Raw genomic sequence first — 24,050 nt, 5'->3', positions numbered from 1 at the left:
AGGATTTTTTTTTAATTTAAAAAGGTACTGTTCTTGCTATTTTGTACATACTGATTTTAAATTGTTTTTTCAGCTATGAGAAAATTCCTGAGGAAATACTGAACATGATTTTGTTCATTTCGCGTAATGCGAAGCAGATATGCCTCAGCAGTGTTTGTGCTTTTGATGAACCACTGACATGTTTTTCAGCCACTTAAAGAGCTAAGGAATAAAAGCAGCAATAAAAGTTGGTTGATGAATCTGCCAATCTGCACATTAACTTGGGTCTGGAATGTTTATGTGAATTATATCTATTTTCCCTTCTCTCACCTTATAATTAATTGTTGCAGTAAGTTGATGTGAATATGGAAGCCATGAGATTGGACAGCATAGTGTGACTATAAAAACTGCAGTTGCAACTTTTATTTAAAATGATTAGTGAACTGTGATAATATAGAATAGAACAAAAGCATTAGCAGGGCCTGCAGTGAGCACCAGTTTGAGAGGGAGCACGAAGGCATTGTAGCTCTCATGTCTAACCAGAACCCTGATTACAAGGCAGTCTTAACCTATCCTCCTCTGCTGTGTAAGAGAAAATCCAGGGGAACTGAAAGTTTCCACACAGCATGTGAAATCTGGAGACAGTCCCACATACCAGCCATTCTGCTTGGGGTGAAGTTGCAATAAGTTTGCTGTTTACAGATGCATCTGATTAGACTTGCATGGTTTTTTTTTTTTTTTTTAAATCCTTCCACAACTACAATAAGTGGTTCAAGGAATGGGGCAGTCCAGCCTGTCAGGCACATGCAAACTCTTCCATTCAGCTTGGATGAGATGCCAACAGTTCTGTCTGACACCAGAGCAGAAACAAACATCTGCCCCTCCCTCCCAGTAAGCAATTACTTATCTGGTTGCATACCCACCTCAAATTCCCTGAAAGAACTGGTACACCAAACTGGATCCTGTGCCAGAAAGACATATTCTGCCTCCCTTTTCTAACTTATCTGCCCTACAGGGGAATGTGGAAGGGGGGGAAGCAGTCCTTACCCACCCCGTTGCTATGTGCGCTGGAAGAAATAAGGTCAGAGGAAAGGCAAATGGGGAGACTGTCATTCTGAGGACTTGTTTCAGCTCTTCTCTGAACAGTGTGGTTTCTGCTTTAATGCAGCAGCTTAGTAAAGATGATGAGTACTGGTAAACTTTGGAGTATGTCAGATGATGAGAGACTCACCTTTCCGTTATTAGGCTCTGGGGTGTGTCTGGGAATGGACTTAAACTCCAAGTTCCCCAAAAATGCAAGTTGCAAAATGGTGAAATAAACAATAGTGGAATAAAAAAATATTTTTGCTATCTGGTTATTTCCTGGTGTTAAGTCTTTGTTTTTCTGTGCAAGAACCCTGGATAAACAGAGGATATACTGAAATTCTTCAGTCAATAGCTGCAGTATATTTTAAGAATAGCCTCTGCATAAAAGCTATACTAGCTTAGGCAGTTTCCTAGTTGTGGGTAGCTACACACATTTGTGAAGAAAAAAAGCATATGTTATACAATATAAATGGACTGGTTTGGGTTTGATTTGGCCAGGGGAGGACTTGGTGGTTTGTTTTGGTTTTTTTCAATGTCCATTCTCTCTTGTCTCTCTTCCACTGCCCTGTTTTTCTTTGTTCATGTTTAAAAATTCTGGTGTTTCTTACTTAGGAGGCCATTCGGAGTGTTTCTGTGTGCTAATTAAATAGTAAGTGATGGTGAGAACATAACCCTTTGCTGCTGTTTTTGAGGTTTTAATTTTTTGTTTGTTTGTTTCAATTGAGGTTCCTCCTGTGAAAAGTGTAATTTTGAAACTGATCTATGCAAAGCTCTTCATGAATTGAATATACAGCCTGGATGGATAAGAAGAAATGGTCAGTCTGGCATGGGACCACCATACTTTGACCACAATGGGAATGACAGTGGTAAGAATCCTCATGTTCTTTGAAGGAACCATGGGCTTTTACAAATTATGTAGTTCTCTCTTTTATTTGCTTCATTTTACTAATTTCTTTATAGTTCGATTGTATTCTGCTTCTTGTTTTCTGAGCACTTGTGTCCAGGTTTTTAAGTGATTGTAATTACAACAACTCAGAATTCCAGAAAAAAGACAATATTCCAGAAAGCAATTCTTGTTATCATGGAGGAGCACGTAATCAGTCATCCAGACTCATGTTTATCTACCTGAGTGACCTTTACCTGTTTTGGAGATATCAGGTGATAATTTCACTCTTGATGGTTGCAAAGTTTAGAAATTAGTATTGGGTCTCCCATTTTGAGATGTATTTTCCTCTCTTCTTGGATTGGTGAATGCCCAGACTGTGTGTATTTATTATCTTCGACTAATATTACTGTTCCAAATATTCTGAGAGAAGATGACTTTGGACCTGGGTCGGGAAGAGCTTTGATAGCCTGTTTGAGTCAGCTCCTCTCTAAATCTTATTACAATTCCACTTTGCATCAAAGACTGTCCCTCAACTAAGTAATTCATTGTTCCTTCCTTAGACAAAATATGTCCCTTATACTTGTACAATTGCCAAGGTAACTCTGCTTTCCAAAACCTGGTTTCTTCCTTCTGTAATACGTGATTTTTTCCATACCTTTTTAGCTAACTTGAGCCAACTTTTTTAGCTGCAGTAAGCCTTCTCCTGCTGTTAGAAGCTTGTTAGAAGCTTCTAAAGCTGTTAGAAGGCTTGTTTGTAAGAAAGCAAAGGAGACAAAGAATTTGGTGGGGACCTCTAATCAAGGTCACCTTGATCTAGTCTAATCACCTCTGTGTACAAGCCGTGCTGCAGCAGCCCTCAGAGCAAGCACCTGAAGGCAGGCATGCAGTGTTGGAGAGTGTACAAGAATATAACCTTATGTGAGACTAAAGTGTCATTGTGAGACTGATTAGCCTATGTGTTTTTCACCTCGTTCCCAAACTGTGATTATCTGGGAGTTTGGAAATCTGTACTGTTCTGAAGCAAGCAGCACCTCTGACACACTGGGTAAGCTACCAAACAGGTAGGAGTTCCATATAATGATTAATGTGAATTGGTGGTTTAAAGGTGAATGCATGGAAAGCTTGCTTAGAAATCATTACAATGAAAATGGCACAAAATTTAAAAAATTTTCATAGAAAAAAAGCCACACACACACCCCCCCTCCTTTTCCTGCAAGTTTTCATTCCACAGCTGACAATTTTCATGATGCTGTGTAATTAGGAAACTTTATCCATGCGATGTACTTCTAACAACTTCATTTTTTTCCTTGTGTGTAGCATACAAGCACATCCTGCTTTGTGAACTATGCTTCTGAAAATAAGGCTACTCTTAAGTAAATGTTGATTTAAGCTGAGGTTAGAACAAAAATTTGAGTAACTATCAAACCTTTTTCATAACCACAAGTTTTATTTCAAGTATGTAAGTTATGAAACACTTTGTCTTTAAAATAGTAACAGCTCTTCTCTTCAAGAAGCAGATAAAAGACTAATACTATCGAGTAAAAATATAGCAAACTCTTAGCTAGAATCAAAATTAATTAACCAGGGAACAGTCTTGTTCCAATTTCTAGGGTTTGTGCTTGATTGGTAGCATACATGTATCAGGATGTAGCAAAGACCTGAAAGATATTCTTGCTTATAACCAATAAAAAAGGTTACCCTTATCTTGCAAAAAACTGGTGGGGAGGGGAAAAGTTATGCAGATACCCAAAGCCATCAACTTCAAGCGTTTGTTACAGAGGAAGCAAACTGTTCAGTCACTTGCATATGCCCATTGACTTCTTTTGGGTGCTCAGTCACCATTGCATCTGCCAGGTCTGAACTGTGCAGTAGCTGTATTAATCTAAGTTATTTTGATCAGATAACAGAAAACTTGAATACTTGTACCTATTCAGCTTTCTGAGGGGCTGTGTACTCAAATCTGTGAACTGAATGGCTAAGGAGATTTAAATGTATTTGGTTATTTCAGTTTTCTACCTGGAGAATGGCTAAACTATACTTTCATTTTCTGAATTCTGGTTCTAATCGCCTAGGAAATATTTATCTCCTTATGGCAGCTATTCAAGTTCTCCCACTGCTGGTGACTCAACAGACTGTGTAATCAGTTTTATGTTGGTTCCGGCTTAAAGACCAGAAATGATATTGTATGGTGGCAATTGAGCAGAGTATGGTCTATGGCAGAGTATTAAAGGGAAGAGTTCCTGCCATCAGGATAAGTAATTGCATGCACACTAGCAGAAGAGCAAAGATCACTTGGTAGATGCAACTCCTTTGAAGATTTATGTAATCATTTACTAGAACCCAACAATTTTTTTAGCTCTCTCTCTTCTCACGGTTATTATTTTCACTGAAAATGTAGTTGAACAGACTAGTGACAACCACTTTAACAAAAAAAAAAAGAAACAGAACACAAATCGTTTTCATTAATTGAAACCAGCTATCTATGCAGAGGTTTAATGTAGAAATAACCTTCCGAAGAATTTCTTAAAATTACTATTTCTGCCCCATCTGTGTAAGACTTAAAATTCCTGTGGCAGGTGAAATCTGACCCTGTTTATGAATCTTAGATAAATGTATCTTTAGGGAAATAAAAGAAAAAAGTTCAAAATTTAATGGAAGTTAAAAAACCAATGAAACAGATTGGAGTCAGGGATAGGGCTTTGCTGAGGCACCAAGCCATCTGTTGCGGGTAGGAAGAATATCCTTGCAGCTGGCAGGCTCTGAAAGTGCTGCCTGAGCAGTCATGAAAGGCTTAAACCGTAGGGGGAGCATGGCCACTGCTCTGGTAGCAGGCTGAAAAATGCTTCTCTGTGGGGGATTGCTCAGCTGGCTCCAGCACTGAGCTAGTCTTATGGTCCTTTGTCAGTGACTTTCCAGTTGCACGCAAGGATGAGAGGTCAGGGTGGGTAGTTTTATAAATAAAGTATTTAGATGTTTCTACATATCCTCTGAGATTTGGTTTCTGTAGTAATCTTTATTTTTAGGACTTTTTTTAATTTCTTTTTATTTTTTTCTTCAGTCCCTCTTGACTTTTTTCTCCGTCGTCATCTTTCTCCTTTCATTTATATGTTAATGTCACAGGGCAACAGTTTACCTGACGTTGCTTCGAGTTTGGGAAGGAGGAAGAGAAGGGAAAGGAAGAAAAAAGAAATAAGTTGAGCTCTCCCCCCACCCCCTTGCATCCTTTAACATCAAACATCTCTGAAATCTTCATGTTCAGGAAGAGACAAATTTTGACTAGCAGTATTAGCAGTATTTGATATCCTAAACAGGGTGGTTGCCTTCCATCTTTTAGAAGATTTGAAACAATATTGTCGGGAAGAGACAAAGTCAGTCAAAAGGCATAGCAACGACAACATTTCACTGACTCTTGTTGAGCTGTTACACTTTCAAGTAAAGCAAAGCTTTAACTTGGACTTGTTTTGTAAATGGAAAGACAGTGGTATCTTTAATGGTAGTATGGAGGTTCTGAAGACAACCTTTTATATGGGGTGTGTGTACAGGGATACCACAGCCTCCTCTCTGCAGTGAGGCAATTTTCTAAGCAGCCAAAAAACCAGGCCTGTGTCGTGCGGAACAGAGGAACACCATAGTCTCCTCTCCCATCTTGCACCACCTGCTTAAAGACTTGAAGTGTTGCAATAAATCTGTATTGTTGGTCACAACAGTTTGTTGTTTAGGCATGAAATACATGATCTATTCAATAATCGGAGTTTAAGATCTTTGATCAACTTGATGAGTTAGTCTTACTTCATACCAAAATTTTGCACTTATTAATTGGGTATTCAAGCCATCAGCATGTGAAACATTTTGGAACCTTACTTGACGTTTCAGCAGGATTATGGAGGAATACTATGTCAATATTTAATATGAGCAAAGGTTTGGCACAGAGTGGCTAGAAGTGTGATATGAATATTTTCCAGGGAAAAACTTCTAGTTGGCTTTTTAAATTATTAATTCATACCTGCATGTATGCCTTTCCTTGTTTTACTGTTATATTTTATATAACTTTTCTCCAATCTTCTAAGATTTCCTTTTTACTCCTTTTACTAGCTTATTTCCTCTCATTGTCCTCTGAAATGCGATCCTCTTCTGCAACTATAAGGACCAATGTTTTTCTTCCAACTGATGAACAACACGTTTGCCAGGTATTTTGATGCACAGTCCTTGTATTTCATTGTTTGTCATAGTACTTCCTTGGAATAATCAGACCTTTTTCATTCTAGATTACATTTCATTATTGGGTCAGTCAAATGAGTGGAACATTGATGGTGGGGCTTCAAAAGCACTCTGAAGATACTATTACAAACCTCTGGCAAGTTTCAGGAGAACTGCAAAATCAGTGGAAAGCAAATACCATCACAATCAATAGCACTGAAAAGTATGAGGTTGGTAAATTGAGGTGACTGTAAATTGCACTTGTTAAATGGTTTAAAAATTGTGGGTTTTTTAATAAGTCAAAACTAAATATTTTGTAAATGGAAGGCATTATCATGAGGTAAAAGAGAAGCCATTTGGAAGTTCATAGTTGGTATTAACAAATACTGCTTGTTCCTATCTCTTGGTCGTGTTAAAACTAATGCCAAACCTTACTTAAACTGTGCGTGTGTCTTAAATAAAAATTAGTCTTATTGCATCATTAATTATCTACCTGCCCATAGAGGTGATATAGTTGAGATCTTAGCTTTCAATACAGTATTCCCTTAAACTCCATCTTACTGTATCAATAAACTCAAGGTTTAATTTATAATTCTATGCTATGAGACACTGTTCTATAGGGATGCTTCAGGTGACAAATACTGTACTTAACTATTCATTGTAGCTTTGAGCCTTTGTCACAGAACACATGCATATGGCTTTATTTTGCTCAGAGCTGCTGAAAAACAATGCAAGTCTCATAGGCTATTTAAATGTTTTTATATGTGCATTTACACAAAACATGAGCACAGTAAATATAACTTAGGGCTATAATATTGTGGATGATGTATACTCACTGTTATGCATAATACTGGAGGGGAAGTGGGGAGCAGAGAAGAAAATCGGAGGCATACTATAAAGAGTTGGTTAGCATACAAACCTGAAGGCATGAGAGCGCAACCTCATTTCAATAAACCGTTTGAGTAACATAATTACTTGACTTGCAGAGGTAACATTGTGCTGAAGCATTCAACAAGATCTGAATTTCTGAAATAATACTTGCCTGCTCAACCCTGACTGAGAACGTGTTATGAGATACCTGTACCTAATTCAACGAGTGTCAATGTTCTTGCTTGTCAATAACTTACCTGTACCCGATATGAGTGTGTGTATAGCAATCCGAGATTGTACCGGAAGGGTTTACTTCTATATTTACTTTTTCATCCTTCATGTTGTTTAGAAAATTGAGTGAGTCTGGGAATGGTTAATATAATATGGCATCTTCTTCCTCTAAATTGCTGGATCAAATCCTAATTAGATTATTGCTTGCAAACCTTGTTATCCTTTGGCCTCGATGAAGTGAACTGATGGGCACAGTCCAGCTTTAAAGAGTCACGTGACAAACTTACTGCAGTAATCTTTACAATTGGCTAAAGAAATGTAGATGGGTACCTCACCAAACCTAGAGCCTGAAGCTGAGCAAACTTTCTGCTTTGGTTGCACATTTTTCCTCCAGTGACAACTTGCAAGATGCTGGTCATACAAGTGAATGCAATTCATTTGCCCTTTTGCACTTGTTCTTTTGATATGACAAGTTCCTTAGCCTACATGGCTACCTGTAGCATTTTTTGATGATAAAAGTTTCTATCGGGGGAAAAAACCCACCTTTTTTGGGTGTAGAAATCACTTTGAAATAGGGTGCTTGAGTGTTTTTGTCAATTTTGCAAGCACACTTGAAGTGAGATTTTAATTAAAATCAATGTCCACTGCTTATTTTCTTTGCTCATTTTGATGTTGACTATTTAATACTTTGGTCTCTTCCTACTAAAAAAAAAAATCTTGATCATCTTTATGGGATAGGGGATTTGGTTTTGACTTTCAAAAATATCTATCTGTAGGGAACTCTGAAATACAAATATTATCACTGCTTTAATTACTCAACACAGAACAAGTTTTCCTGGGTTTTAGAGAACTGTATCACGGTTTGCTCTCCTAGACTACTTTGCCCCCTGTTCTACTGAGAACAAATTTCTGTTTCCCAGACTTTATTAAGGGAAAACTCAGCAAGTTTGCTGATGCGCTCAACACGCTGGAGGGAGGGGATGCCACCCAGAGGGACCTTGACAAGTTCAAGAGGTGGACCCGTGCAAACCTCATGAAGTTCAACAAGGCCAAGTGCAAGGTCCTGCATATGGGTCGGGGCAATTGCAAGCATAAATACAGGCTGGGAGGAGAATGAATTGAGAGCAGCGGTGAGGAGGACTTGGGCGTGTTGGCTCATGAGAAGCTCGACGTAAGCTGGCAGTGCGCACTTGCAGCCTAGAAAGCCTACCCTATCCTGGGCTGCATCAAAAGAAGTGTGACCAGCAGGTGGAGGGAGGTGATTCTTCCCCTCTACTCTGCTGTCATGAGATCCCACCTAGAGTACTGCATCCAGCTCTGGGGCCCTAATATTAGGAAGACATGGGCCTGTTAGAGTGGGTCCAGAGGAGGGCCACAAAAATGATCAGAGGGCTGGAGCACCTCTCCTCTGAGGACAGGCTGAGAGAATTGGGATTGTTCAGCCTGGAGAAGAGAAGGCTCTGAGAAGGCCTTATAGCAGCCTTCCAGAACCTGAAGGGGGCCTACAAGAAAGATGGAGAGGGACTTTTTATAAGGGCGTGTAGTGATACAACAGGGGGTAATGGCTTTAAACTGAAAGAGGGTAGACTTAGCTTAGGTATTAGGAAGAAATTCTTCACCATGAGGGTGGTGAGGCACTGGAACAGGTTGCCCAGGGAAGTTGTGGATGCTCCAACCCTGGACCTGTTCAAGGCTAGGCTGGATGAGGCTTTGAGCAACCTGGTCTAGTGGAAGGTGTCCCTGCCCATGGCAGGGGGGTTGGAACTAGATGATCTTTAAGGTCCCTTCCAACCTAAACCATTCTATGACTCTATGATGATTCTATGAAATGGTTCTGGTCTTGGGGTTCACTTTCATCTTTGTGGTTGATACCTGTGCTTTACCTTTGGCTTTGCTGCTGTACTGGGAATTTATCCCCGTGGCTGCACTTGCGAGGAAAGCCCAGCCTGTGTTAGATCCCACTTACGTTCCCACTACAGCTTCCCTTGCCACTAATAGAACTGCAATGTTAATTTGTTCTGATGGCCATAGATATTGCATATTTAGGCAGCACTTGTTAATTACAGTTATGAGCAAATAGTGTCATTATATAGACACTTTCATTACAGATTTTTGGACTGAAGGAGCACTTGACTTTGTGTGAGAGGGAAAACTGAACAACTTGCTCAAGTAAATGTGGGTGGGAGTCAGTATGGTTGTTATCAGACTGAACTCCTCAGGGGAGGGCAGTTGGGTATCTGTGCTGGGTAAAGACCGGGTAGTCTTTTTTTCAGACCTGAGAGCAGCTAGAGGCATCTAGCATGATTTTCTGTCATCTGGAAGTGGGGAAGTTAAGACACATTGAAGAACAAAATAGAACTGACACTTTTCTAGAAAGATGGGTTCAGAGTTGCAGTACTGACTCTGCTCCTAGTTCAGTCAGTAGCTAACCTTTCATAGACTTCAGGGTATCTGACTCACTTTTAAATAGAAATATCTGTTTTATCATTGGAGAAACATCCCTGGGTGTTCAGAATATTGGGATGTGTTGAATGTCTACAACATCAGTCAGGAGGGACCTCTTTGTAGAGACATTGATAACATACGCATTGAAAGCAAGCCTCTTAAATCCATGCTTTTTATCATATTGACCAAGTAAACAAACTGTTCATGAGTTTTGAGGAAACACAAGTTGTTAAATACTTTGTGTGCTCCAGTGGAATATGAACTTGGAGCCACCTCTGATTTTGCACCAGCAAAGTGAGATAACACCTCTTTAGCATTGTCTAAATCACTTTGTCTCACTTAAATAAAATCTGACTATGAAGGCCTAACTGCAAGCTATATAAAATACGTATTATAAATGAAGTTAATAACTAGATTTTGACTTCACAGTGAAAAATGACTGTGAAAAGGTCAAATATTTGTCAAATCCTTGATATTAAATAATAATTCTTGTGTTTCTAATTACAAAACAGTGCACTAGATTGTTTTAGAACCTTATCTGAAACCATGTAATCATAGAAATGGGCAATATGAATATACTGTTTTTCCTTCTGGTGATGTCACCAAAATACACATTAACTATACATGTTGTTGCAGCAACAATTCAACAATTCAAAATATTGCTTTCTGAAACAAGTCAAATGAGCAAATTTCCAAGGTACTGCATTTCAGTCACATAAACATATTAATGAATGTGATATGATGCCATTAATATTTAGTGTGACATAGTTATTCTTTCCAAGTAGACATAAACATGAAATGAAATAAACTTCATTATATCAAAAGAACAAAAACAGAATTCTATCAGGATTAACCCTGTTCCTTCAAAACTTCTGGATTTCAGTGAACTACATTCTTTCCATTGTGCTACAGCTGATCAAAGAAGTATAAACACACAGGGTGGCACTAGTTCTTATTAATACTATATTAGAAAACACAGTTGTCATGTGTCTGCTAACAATGGTCTTCATGGAATAACTGCTAGAGAAAGTGGTTATTGGCCATCCTTCTCTTTGTTGCGTTAAAAAAAAATTCTGTGTGTATATATATAAAAATAAACTAGACATGGATTTCTCACTGGTGATATGGCAGATAACATTAGACCTCTCTCTGGTTGTATAATGCCAGGATAATTTGACTTTACAGGCTGCCACACTTGTTGTGCAGGTCAGCTATACCTTAAGAAAAACAAATAAACAAACAAAATCCCAAAACCTCTACCCCCAAAAAACCCCAACTCATAACATTATGGTTATATCCTTGGCTGAGTTGTGTCATTTTGTACAGTGGAATACTGTACTCTTGATGAGCATTTATATGATAAATGCAGATTTCTGTTACAATCTCTTATTAAACTATGCACAAAATTTCCCCTGAACTCTAAAGCTAATATTTGAAAACTTATTATCTAGCTAACACTATACATTTACTATTAAAAGCTAGAATGTGCCTCTAGGTAGATTGTGCCTCTAGGACTCTGGAAAAGTCTGGAGCTGTAACATCCCAAGATATGGCTAGGGAATAACATTCAAGGAATGTTATTCATATGATTGATTTGTTGGGTTGTTTTGATTGGTGTGGTTTTTGTTGGGTTTTCCCAAGGACTGTAGTTGATCAGTCCCCTTCTATATCACTGCAGAAAAACTGTGGCAGTCTCTACATTTAGAAATGTAGATTGAAATCTGCCCTTAAGATGGAAATGTAAAATATTATTAACTTCTTGTGTAGAGAAGACTTTGTTAGGGGAAAAAAAAAGAAATCATTGTTGTAATATTAGAGCAGAATAACAGTTGACCAAATACTCCTCAAGGTTTGTTTTGGCTAAAAACATGATGAAAGGCTTCTGACTAGTTGTGTTTGTTGTTATGACTTTGCTCCAGGTCTCTGATAAATGCTGAAAACAACCAGAAAAGGCTCACATTTCCAGTCTCTCATGGAATAACGGCTTGATAAAATATAAAATCCTTTGTATTTCTTAACTGTCATGATCCTTGCTTAGATTTTAATGTATTTTATTGTGGTTTTCAGATCCTTCCTGTTAAATGCTACTTCACTCCTGAGTTAAATATTAGACTATATATCTGTGCTGACAAGCAACAGATAAGTGAGAAAGGCAGGATGGTAATCCCCGAAAACTGTTACATGTGCAATTTGAGTTCTTATATTTCTAATAGAAACTCTATGGATTGGACTGGCATATCTTGGAAGGTTTTGTCTCTTGCCTGTGACATTGGTGAATGCCATTTCTTGTTGATTTGCTGTTTATCTCTGCAGGTTATTTTTTGGGGGATGGTGGAGACCAAGAGACAAGATGAAACTGTTGCCATTGATGATATTACTTTCAGTGAAGGATGTTCTCTGGCATGTGGTAAGAATACATGTTTTTCAGGAGACAAGTCATTTTATTTTGTATTTCTCTTGGATTAGAAGAGAAAACACAGAGGAAAGCCTTTTGGTATTCAAAGGCTTTCTTAACTCCATAAGTGTTTTCATCTGCCTTGTTTTCATTCCTCTGAACCATCATCTGTTTTATTACATCTAAACACAGTTACAAAGAATGACAATAAATACCTTAAGAAAGCTGGTACAGTATAAATGTAGCTTCCTGCAGCCAGGAGAGCACTAAGGCCTCAGTGAGCAGAAAAGATCTACTGGTTTTGGCCAAAGAATTGATGTGTTCAGCCAGCTCAGGAAAAGTTTTGCAGCTTACTTTAGGGAGATTCTCAAGGTGCTTGCATGTATTTTTAAACGCGTGAAGGTCCTGATCCTCAGCTGTGTAGTGGGGCTATTTTGTTCCACTCTGCCACATCCAATAGCTATAATGTCAGGCTAGTCAGCTCTGCAACCAGACCATCCCTGCTTGTCGGGATTCTTTAGCAAAACATTTCCTATTTCTCTTTTCAACCCAAAGTATTTTAATGGGAAAGGAATACTACCCATCCTAGCATAAATTAGATTGCTTATTGCTCTGTATTACACAAGAAGATTGCACTGTGGCACCTATGTCACATCCTCAGGTGCACGCAGTCCTGATTCAAAGCACCTCCTTTGTTTCCCTGCCTCTGAGTCGTAGGGCAGGGACTGAGGGTTCTGTATTTAAATTGAACTTGAGGTGTGCAATGCAGTGTTTGACACAGACCAAGCTAGGTTATGTGATTGGTTTTGTGTATTGTGGTCTAAAATAAAGCTCTCTAGATTTCCCAGTAAGAAAAACTACTGAAAACAGATGCACATGGTTATTAACATATCGGAGTGCTGAGCAATTGTAGGCAGATCACAGTAAGAGCAAGGTACAAATACTAGTGATTCAGGGAGGCATACATATTTATTTCAAAGGGGATCTATATTGGGGAAACAAAGTTTCAGGCAACTAAACTTGGTCATGTAAGTCTTCTCATATTTCAACTTTCTTACAATGAAGAAATATAGAAGGTAATATTATATAAATATTTTCATACCAGGGCCCATGTTGTTTTTTGTTTTGTAGAGGTTTTCTAGCAATACCATTTAAATGAGCAAGGATGCTAATTTAAAACTTTGGGCACACTTGCCTATGAACTCAGGTAATTTTACAGTGTGCTTTCTTTGAAAAAATGAATGAGACTGACGATGAAAAGAGGACAGATGTGTGATTCTTCCAACTTCTTTCTGTTCCTTGGAGGATTTCTGTAGGTGAAAAGGCTGGTTTACAATGGAAAAAAATGCTTTGCTAGATTCTAGTAACCTATATAATTGCCTAACCAGTTCCCGCAGGAGGATGTAAGTCTCTCTGTACAAATATATTGGCTTTTTTCATAAGCAAAGTTCTTCTAAAGGAAACAAAAATGAAAAAAAATCAGCTATAGAAATGGAATACTGTCTCAAAGAGATGAAAAAGTCAAAAATTGAAACAGAAACAGGGTGTACTCACCCAACTTATAAATCTAGGTGTTAAACTTACCTCACATGGCAACTGTTGAATTATATAGTGTGGCATACAGATTGAGCTGCTGCACTGTTAAGTACCTCGGGTATCTTTTAATAAGAGCCAGTTCTTATCCTGTGCTTCCTCATTAGGAAAAGTCAGCTTCATTAGGTGACATCTAAGTTGGTCACAGCAGCCAAAAACAGGGTCAAAGGGTCTTAATTTTCTCCCTTAAAGAGGAATTTTACTACTGAACATTTTCCAATAATTAACACAAAAGGTCAGACTAATGGTTGTTTGAATTTGAAATCCTTTTCTCTAGTCCTTATGGAATGTCTGGATAAGAAGACTTTAAGTGAAGACCACTTCAATTGCATGAAATCTGTAGTTAAAATTTGCATTTTTAATGTAGCCTTCATGGTTTTCAATCCCAGTGTAAACGCACATAAGAAATGACCTGTGCATTTGTATTCATTAGTATGACTGCGCAGCCATGAGTAAAATAGCTTAAGTATTTGTGCATTCAGGAGTTTCTTGATGCAAACTGTGATGGGTAAATATAAATGTAATTTCATTAAGTTTTAAGTTTTTCTTCCCTTCTCTCCTTCCCCTGTCTCCCAAACTGCCCCCTTCAGTCTCTTCCAGTTCTGCTAGACAGTAAACCATGCATTTAAAAAAAACCAAACAAAACCCTATCTTCAGCATAACAATTTAAGATACTCTACAGTTTGTAGTTATTCCAACAGCTGCCAAATTGCTTTTTATCACTCAGAAACATCACAGCTTTTTATTATACAATTGCACATGTACTGCAGAAAAAATATTTTAGCTGTCAAATAGAAAATATTAATGTTATGCTCTAAAACATACGTAATACAAAATCTCCTTTATTATACCTTTAGTAGACCTTCTATTCAAAGGCTTCATATTCTTAACCAAGTGTCTGTCTGATTGCCCTGCAGAACTCCCTCTTGACTCCTGACAAATTATATATGTGAAGAGGTCTATTAAGATTGTCATTCTGATCTTGCCATAGGGGTGAAAGCAAAGAGCCCCAAGGCATGAATGTGGAATGCTATAAGGGAGAATGAGGTTTTTGTCCTCCTTAAGTCACTTGTAATACAAAAGTGGTATACCTTCTCTGCAAAGCTAGTTTTTTTCTGGAAAACTGGAGTAACTATATATGCATTACTTATAATGTATAAATTTTGACAAAAATCCAGTATGAATACTTCAACTGAAAAAATCTCAAACTTAAATCCTTAGTTAATTCTAAGAATGCGAAGATGTAGCCTTTAATATCACAGATGCAGAACCGGATGCAGGGTCTTTCAGATGAACTGCTACAGGGATGGGAGTCAGAAAATCCAAAATACTAATCTTACTGTTGTCTGACATGCTGCAGTATTAAGAGCTGGAAAATGGGTATTTTGTCCCAAGAGACTGAGATTATTGTCAAAACAACCAAACAACCTCAGAAATATTTACAACTAAATTAAAAAAATGCAGAATTAATCAAAATGGGTTTTTAAAATTAATTAAAAAGTGTTTAAAGAAGAGCTTGATCCCTTTTGAGTGTATTTGCAACTTTTTTCAAATGTTGAAATTTGACAAAATCCATCCTTTTCTAGACCATTCTAGAATTTTCCATTTTCCATGGGAAATAAATTTCCCACAAGCTCTTCCCTCTTAATACACATGGACTGAAAAAAGTGCACATGTTTATGCAGCACTGGAGCAAGGAAGAAATGAGAGGTTTTAGCATCAGCTGGACAGAATGTTTCACTGAGATGTCAGTAATATGAATGGCATGATAACTCTGAGATGCAGTAGACAGTAATGCCTATTTATACTGACATAAAATTGTTTCCTCCGTACAGTTAGGAATCTCCATGTTTTCTCTGCGATACCCTGATGGCTATTTAAAAGTCTGCCTTAATCAGAATATTGCCTTTCCCCTGCAATATTAAGAAATGGAATCCTGCTTAAAACTATTACATCCTTTCTGTAACTGTTATTAATTACACAAAATTTTGCAGCTACAATCTGGCATCTCAAACTTCATAGAATCATCGAGTCACAGAATGATTTGGATTGGAGGGGACATTTGAAGATCATCCTGACCAACCCCACTGACATGGGCACGGATGTCTTGCGCTAGATTAGGTTGCTCAAAGCCCTGTCCAACCTGACCTTGAATACCTCCAATGATGGGGCATCCATAACTCCCTGGGCAACCTGTTCCAGTGTCTCACCACCATCATCGTAAAAAATTTCTTCCCTATATGCAATCTAAATCTACTCTCTTTCAGTTTAAAACCATTGCCCCTTGTCCTGTCACTACAGACCTTGGTAAAAAGTCTCTCTACACCTTTCTAATAAGCCACCTTTAAGTATTGAAAGGCTGCAATAAGGTCTCCCTAGAGCCTTCTCTTCTTCAGGCTGAACAACTCCAACTCTCTCAGCCTTTCTTCATAGGAGAGGTGCTCCAGCCCTCTGATCATTTTTGTGGCCCTCCTCTGGACCCACTCTAACAGGCCCATGTCTTCCTAATGTTGGGGGCCCCAGAGCTGGATGCAGTACTCCAGGTGGGAACTCATGAGAGCAGAGTAGAGGGGAAGAATCACCTCCGTCAACCTGCTGGCCACACTTTTTATACAGCCCAGGATGAGATTGGCATTCTGGGCTGCAAGTGGACATTGCTGGCTGATGTTCGATTTTTTGCCCACCAGTATCCCCAAGTCATTCTCTGCAGGGCTGTTTTTGATCTATTAGTCCCTGATCTGTACTGATAGTGGTGGTTGCCCTGACCCAGGTGCAAGATCTTGCACTTGGCCTTGTTGAACTTCATGAGGTTTACATGGGCCCATTCCTCAAGCCTGTCAAGGTCCCTCTGGATGGCATCTCTTCCCTCTAGTGTATCACTGCACCACTCAGCTTGGTGTCATCTGCAAACTTGCTGAGGGTACACTCAATCCCTCTATCTACGTTGTAAGGAAGATATTTAATAGTATTAGTCCCTGTACAGACCCGTGAGGGGTACGACTTGTTACTGGTTTCCAAATGAACATTGAGCCGTAGACTGTAACTCTTTGGACACGGCCATCCAGCCAATTCCTTATCCATCTTACAGTCCATCCATCAAACCCATATCTCTCCAATTTAGAGGTAAGAATGTTGTGGGGGACCGTACCAAAGGCCTTATAGAAGTCCAGGTAGATGACATCCATAGCTCTTCCTTTGTTCACTGATGCAGTCACTTCATTGTAGAAGGTCACTAGATTAGTCAGGCACGAGTTGCTCTTATGAAGTTTTTGAAAATATGTGGTGACGTATTCAGAAACTTTTTGGTTCTAAAAAAGCATTCCATTGCAAGTATTATGGAGAAGCTGCTGAGTTTAACCTCTCAGTGAGAAATGATTTTTCTATAGCTATCATCTAGAAAAGTAAATAGGTATTTCTTGTTATGACATGTAATTTTTTATGTTTCCTGGCAGCTCTCTCTGCGGAAGTGAATTCATGAAGGTTGAAATGTCTGGCAAACATAAATAGCGCTCCATTGCTCTGAAAGAAGCATCCATCTTCAGGGAATGATTTTTTAAAGTGGTATTGTTTAAGATGGCAGCCTGAAATAGCAGACAGCACTCTGTGATACACAATGCTTTTGAAGTAACCAGAGACAGAAAAGTTGCCAATTAGTTTAATAAGCATATGTTTCTAATACGAAGTAGTCTCATAAATAATGACTTCTTAAGATGTTAAGTGATTGTTTTTCTTTGTCTTTTAGCACCGCAGGCTTCCAGTTTTGAGCTTGGTGTGTGCGAGTGGCATTCAGATCAGCTGGCTGAGCCTGCTGTGTGGGCACGACTGCAAGCTGGGCACAAGATTGCCTCCTGTTCCTTCCTGAAAGATGAGAGCAACGATACTGAAGGTGGGAAATTTAAGTTAATGCACAATTACTAGCTGTCATGAACAATATGGTGCTTTTTGGGACAAGGTGGTGACCCAACATAGAAACAGAACAAAAGCTTGAAAAGTAATTGTGTTTTGTACTTAAATTAGCTTTTGCTTTGACCATTTAGCAAGTGTCCTGTGAACATACATGCTGGTAAAACACGGAAGATTTTAATGTAGGAAATCCCATATAAACCAATAATTGATTTATTCTCCAGTTAATTCTTTGTATGAGATCTATGCAACAATTTGGTGACATTAAATTAAACCCTCTAAGCCCAGAGCCATTATGTGTGTTTTTTCTGTTTTGGTTTGGTTTTGACACTTTGTAGTTTTGCTTGTGTAGTACTACTATGTCTGAACGTACAGTCTGGAATTTCACTTTAAAACTTTAATTAGGGGAGTTGTAGAGAAATATTTATTATACAAAATAGTTTATTACTTTTAAAAACAATAAAACTAATCCAGTTCCAGTTTTCAGAAGTAAAGAGCAGCACTTGTCTTTGAAGTCACTGTGTAGTACTTGTCTCTGGGTTTATGGGAAAGGTTTTTGAAAGCTTAATGGATATAAATGTCTAAGTGTTGTAATGTGAAATGGAATCACCTTCCCAGCTAAGTGTTTGGCTTGTCTACTGAGACTGCCTTCAAACAGGTTAAGTAGCACTAGTTGTAATAGTATAATTTGTGATGTAGCTTTGAAGAACTGATAGTGTGGAGATTACTGCTTGAACTTTGAGCCCACAAAAATGGAGTACGTCTCAGTGATAGGAGCAGGATGAATGCTTAAATATTGCTTTCATTTTAGAAAGATTTTGAAAATAAGTTTTAGCATGCATTTCAAAACACTCTAGTAACTGTAAGACAAATTATAAGGAAATAACAAGCAAAAGTGCTTGAGTGTATACACTCTGTTAAGATGAATTTTTGCATGTTAACATTTATGTACAACAGCATATAGACTAGTAAAGCAGATTTTTTTCTTATCTTTAAAAAAAAGAAAGAAAGAAAAGAAGTCACACCATTTGTCAATTTCCACGGGGATATCTAACAAAAATGAGACTTTTCATTTGATTTTAAACACCTCCCTGAAAGGTTTTGTATCAGTGCCATACCTTAATATGATACCTCAGGGGCTAGTAATGGGTATGGATTTCCCTTTTCTGGCAATACTGTGGTAACAGAAAAGATACTGAAATTCTGTAAGTGGCTTTTACAGGACCAGGTCACATTAAAACAGAGCACATTTTGAAATGTCTGTTGTATAGGTGCTTGGGCATTATTGTATAAATATGCACAGGCAGCAGAGTAGGCTGAACATATAACACAAACAACTGCTTGGGGACATTCCCTGTGCTTCCATGTCATAAAGAAAAAAAGAAAATGTGAAAAGAAGTAAGTGTCAAAACAATACACAGAATTTAATTAATCATTAAAATTGGAAAGTACTGAAAAATCTGAACTATGATTACTCACCTGTCAATACATTCAGTATTTCTGTTCATGCCAATTTGTTGAGGCATAAATGAAGGGGTTGAATATTAACTAAAATTCTAAAAACTAAAGAAATGGTATGCAAACTGCAAAAACGCTATGCTTGAGGGCTCAAACTTGCAATGCAAATAGAGCTTGACCAAGCTTTAGTTTCTGTTTTTGATCAAAGCTTTCACTACTATAAATAGAAGAGAGGTAAGAAACTAAATTATAAAGCAGAGGTCTAGACAATTATATTTATAAAGAAAGGATTGCTTATAGGCTTTGAATAATCCTCCTTTCCTGGTATTCTTAAATTTAATAAAATACTTTCTGTTCTTGGTGGAATTTTTTTCTTTGTTCTTTTATTGCTTCTTTTCTCCAGTGTTGTATTGTAGGCACTTTCTCTATAACTTTTCCTCTTAATTTCTCTCGTGTCAAAAGTTCTTACAGAGGTTTTATATTCCCCTGCAATACTGTGCAGAAAATACTTTGTTGTTATTGTTGTTTTCTTTATTGATATTTTCAGCATGCTATGTAGTTTCCATACTTCATTCTTCTTATATTGGATTAATCTAGTTTCCTACATCTGGGGTAACACTTCATTAATAAGAAACTAATAAAACCAATTCTCTGCATAATAAAAATAAAGATTATGAGATGCAAAAAGAAATCAAAAGAAGTGCCGTGGCTTTTAAACTCAACATTTCAGATAACTAATGATAAAATTCCCTCAAGTTTAAACATGAAAAAACAACCAAATCATTAGATTATGTGATTCTATTACATTACTTTTTTTCTTTTTTTTTCCCCTCAAGATTTCATCCATGACTTATGAATTCATGAAAATTCACCTTCAAAGAGTTGAAACAATCGCCGTTCAGATCTGACCTCTTCTTCCCTCAAAGTGGTTGAGTGGGAAGGTTGCAGGGGATTGGTTCAGAGTCTGAAGAGTTCTCTGCTGGGGAAGAGAACTTGCAAGAAAAGGAAAGGTCCCACTCTGTGGCTCAGTTTTAACTGAAGGCTCAGTTGTTACTCTAAAACTAGTAGCATAGATTCAAAGTCGTGTAGTTTGTGAAATAAAAAAACATGGATTAAAGCAGGACTGACAAAACAGTTGAGTCATAAAATGGTTAAGATAGAGCCAAGCAGCTAAATATTGATAGGCTTTGAGTTTTCAGCATAGCAGGATACAGGCTGTTTCACTAGCCTCCCCCAGCTCTAAGACGACACTGGGCTGCATCAGCAGTAAGTTGTAAGCTCTGCTTCTAGTTGGGCTCCATTGCAGTCAGTGCCTGATCTTCCTACACGACTGCAAGATTTTGCTTACAGCAGACAAAATTTTTCTTCAAAACTTAAAGAAAAAAGACTGCCTATCTAAAACGTGGTTAAGCAACCATGTGGGGAAAATAAAAGCCTTTATGGAAAGATATTAAAGTCTACACTCTTTATCCTGGCAACCATCCCAGCATCTCTTGCCAGAAATACACACATCTCTGTAACTCAATAGCCCTACTACCACATTAGCAGGAACAAAGTAGTTTTTCTGGGATTCCTGTTCTACTTTTGAAAATGCAGAGAAGTTTGGCATTCAGAAACAGAAAGGCATGAAAATCCAAGAGAACAAGACTTAAAGAAGGTCAGAGCATAAACACAGTAATACGCTATGCAGTGTATTGAAATATCATTAATCTTTAGAAAGCTGCTTGGTAAATGTTCGCTAAAGGTAATTAAAAAAAAAATCCCTGAAAGAGGGGAAACAAATAAATAGTTTAGCATAGTTTATTGCCTGTCCAGTTAAACCGACATGGTTCTACTTTTACAGGCTACAGAGAAGAGGGAAAAGGAAAAAAAACCTCAGTATTTTCAGGACAGGAGTTTCTGGAGTCTTCATTTCTGAAAGTAGGCCTCAATTTGTCTCAGAAGCATTCATAATACTTGCATAAAATGTATTCCCTGAAGAACAGCCAGAATCCCTTGTGGGCGCATGATCATTCTGGGTGTTTCATAGAACTTTTGTTAAGTGCTGTTCATTGGCTTTCTTATCTAAAAATCACGTCAACTCCACGTTGCCCTGTTTTTAAAGATTCAGGAAATTGAACTGAAAGAAGGAAAAGAATGTTAATTATCATTAGGCTCAGAAAATAAAATTGGTTGGTTTTATAATGGCATCAGAGAATTCTGAAGTTAGATAAAGAACCGGTAGTGTAAATTCTAATGTTGATGCATATTTCTCTTCTGTACAAGGCAGTAGTCATGAAAGTGTAGATGCTTTGTTGATGTCTGTCAAACAGAATGCTGGGTTAAATCTATAAAGTTTCCTTACATCAAGGTTAGCTGCTGTGGCATGAAATTACAAACCTAATTCCAATGAAATTGCAACCATGTATTTCAATGGAAAACATTGCACAACACAGAGAGTAAACTGGCGACAGAAGGGAAAGAATGTGGTCCCTTATAAAAATGAACATTTTCGTTGTGAAATGACACTTTCTCCCTTCAGCTTGAAATACACTGTGTAACATCAACATTTGAGATAAGTTGTATTTAGAGACATGAACACAGAAAGTGCAGACTTAAGACCTTTAATCAGTCCTTGTTTATTATTTTAATAGCTGCTTCAGAAGGTAGCAAAAATATTCAGTGACTCAGGAGGGGGAAAAAAAGACCTGATATATTTGATAAGAAGTGTTTAGCCTTTTTATTTCTGACAAATAAAAGACACTGTTGAGGAGATGGAGTGCTCTTTTAGATCTCTGTAGGAATGCTTTTATAAGGGGCAGTAGGTCAAGAAGAGCACAAATTGCTTTTCTGCTTCAGATGGAAAGACAATATGCTTCCAACATTTTGTTGCAGAAATTCTGGCCGGAAAGTAAAGACTTTGATTACATGGTGGAGATGCTACTGCCTCCTGTAGCAGTAAGGCAGAATACTTCCCCCCGCCACTTTCCTTTTTTTTTTTTTTTTTTTTTTAATTTTTGAAGAGTCTTCAGAAGTATTTCTGTAAAAAGCATATTTTCTGGAAACCATAGTGGAAGAAGGAAGAAAGCCCAGGTTCCAAATACATTTGCGATTAGGTATTGATCTCCTTCTATGACCAGGTGACCCGCCTAGTGGATGAGGGGAAGGCTGTTGATGTTGTCTACCTGGACTTCAGCAAAGCCTTTGACACTGTTCCCCACAGTATTCTCCTAGAGAAGCTGGCGGCCTGTGGTTTAGACAGGTACACTCTTCGCTGGGTAAAAAACTGGCTGGATGGCCGAGCCCAGAGGGTTGTGGTGAATGGGGTGAAATCCAGCTGGCGGCCGGTCACAAGCGGAGTCCCCCAGGGCTCGGTTTTGGGACCGGTCTTGTTTAATATATTTATCAATGACCTGGATGAGGGGATAGAGTGCTCCCTCAGCAAGTTTGCAGACGACACCAAGTTGGGAGGGAGTGTTGATCTGCTTGAGGGTAGGAAGGCTCTGCAGAGGGATCTGGACAGGCTGGATCGATGGGCCCAGGCCAACCGGATGAAGTTCAATAAGGCCAAGTGCCGGGTTCTACACTTCGGCCACAACAACCCCAGGCAACGCTACAGGCTTGGGGATGAGTGGCTGGAAAGTTCCCCCGCAGAAAAGGACCTGGGGGTGTTGGTCGACAGCCGGCTGAATATGAGCCAGCAGTGTGCCCAGGTGGCCAAGAAGGCCAACGGCATCCTGGCTTGTATCAGAAATGGTGTGGCCAGCAGGAGCAGGGAGGTGATCATGCCTCTGTACTCGGCTCTGGTGAGGCCGCACCTCGAATCCTGTGTTCAGTTTTGGGCCCCTCACTACAAGAAGGCCATTGAGGTGCTGGAGCGTGTCCAGAGAAGGGCAACGAAGCTGGTGAGGGTCTGGAACACAAGTCTTATGAGGAGCGGCTGAGGGAGCTGGGGTTGTTTAGCCTGGAGAAGAGGAGGCTGAGGGGAGACCTTATCGCTCTCTACAACTACCTGAAAGGGGGTTGCAGAGAGGTGGGTGTTGGTCTCTTCTCCCAAGTGACTAGTGACAGGACTAGAGGAAATGGCCTCAAGTTGCGACAGGGGAGGTTCAGGCTAGACATTAGGAAAAAGTTCTTCACTGAGAGAGTGGTGAAACACTGGAATAGGCTGCCCAGGGAGGTGGTAGAGTCACCCTCCCTGGAGGTATTCAAGGAGCGTGTGGATGTGGCATTGTGGGATGTAGCTTGATGGACATGGTGCTGTGTGGTGTTGGGTGGGTTGTGGCTTGTTATTGTTGTTGTGTGGCGTGGGTTTTGTGTGTTTTTTTTTTTTTTGTGGGTTTTTTGATGTTGTGTGTTGGTTTTTTTTTTTTGTTTGTTTTTTTGTTTTTTTTTTTTTTTTTTCCCAGGTTGGACTCGATGATCTTACAGGTCTTTTCCAACCGTACTGATTCTGTGATTCTGTGATTCTGTGAATGGTTGTAAATGTAAGGAGGCTGAGCTGAATGTGGAACTGCTTACAGCTTTTAACATGCAAAGTAACAACTTCAAGATACTATCAACTGATGTAATTCTTGGTTGCTGGGGCTATCTGTGAGTCAAATGAAGATATATATCTATCTTTTTAATAGGAAAAACTTACACGACATCCAAGTCACATCATCAGCATGATGATCAGATTTCATTGTTGCTGGGACAGGTCCATGGTTTAATTACAGGAAAGCAGTCCTTATTTTCATAGACTGAGAAAAAAATATATATGTTTTGTGAAAAAGTGCGCTTTTTTTTTTATTTTTCAGGCCATTTGGAGTGGTTAGAAGCTAATGGCAACACATTATATAAAAGCGCTTATCTTAACAGCTCCATGTGTCATTGCTCCAGCAAGAATTGCCATTTTCAGTTTCATTACTCCATGGCAGATAGCAGTGTTCTCAAGGTGGTACTGTTTACTAACCAGGTAAGAAGAAACATGCATTCATTTTGAAAGAGTAATGATATGGCAGTCCAAGTGTTACCAGCCAAAATGCA

At 38.6% G+C, this 24,050-nt stretch overlaps 1 protein-coding gene across 1 annotated transcript in view; it reads left to right on the top strand.

Annotated features, from left to right (window-relative positions):
• MALRD1 (MAM and LDL receptor class A domain containing 1) overlaps nt 1-24,050 on the top strand; it is a 277,676-nt gene that overhangs the window by 2,609 nt on the left and 251,017 nt on the right. The window contains exons 2-7 of the mRNA XM_059818810.1: nt 1,791-1,931; nt 6,044-6,138; nt 6,217-6,378; nt 12,008-12,101; nt 17,425-17,568; nt 23,822-23,979. Of these exons, the coding sequence (XP_059674793.1) occupies nt 1,791-1,931; nt 6,044-6,138; nt 6,217-6,378; nt 12,008-12,101; nt 17,425-17,568; nt 23,822-23,979 (794 nt within the window). The remainder of the gene's footprint in view (nt 1-1,790; nt 1,932-6,043; nt 6,139-6,216; nt 6,379-12,007; nt 12,102-17,424; nt 17,569-23,821; nt 23,980-24,050) is intronic.

The sequence above is a fragment of the Gavia stellata genome, chromosome 6 (assembly GCF_030936135.1).
Source record: "Gavia stellata isolate bGavSte3 chromosome 6, bGavSte3.hap2, whole genome shotgun sequence".
Lineage (NCBI taxonomy): Eukaryota > Metazoa > Chordata > Aves > Gaviiformes > Gaviidae > Gavia > Gavia stellata.
The sequence above is the reverse complement of the archived record's forward strand: the minus strand, read 5'-3'. Positions and strand labels throughout refer to the sequence as shown.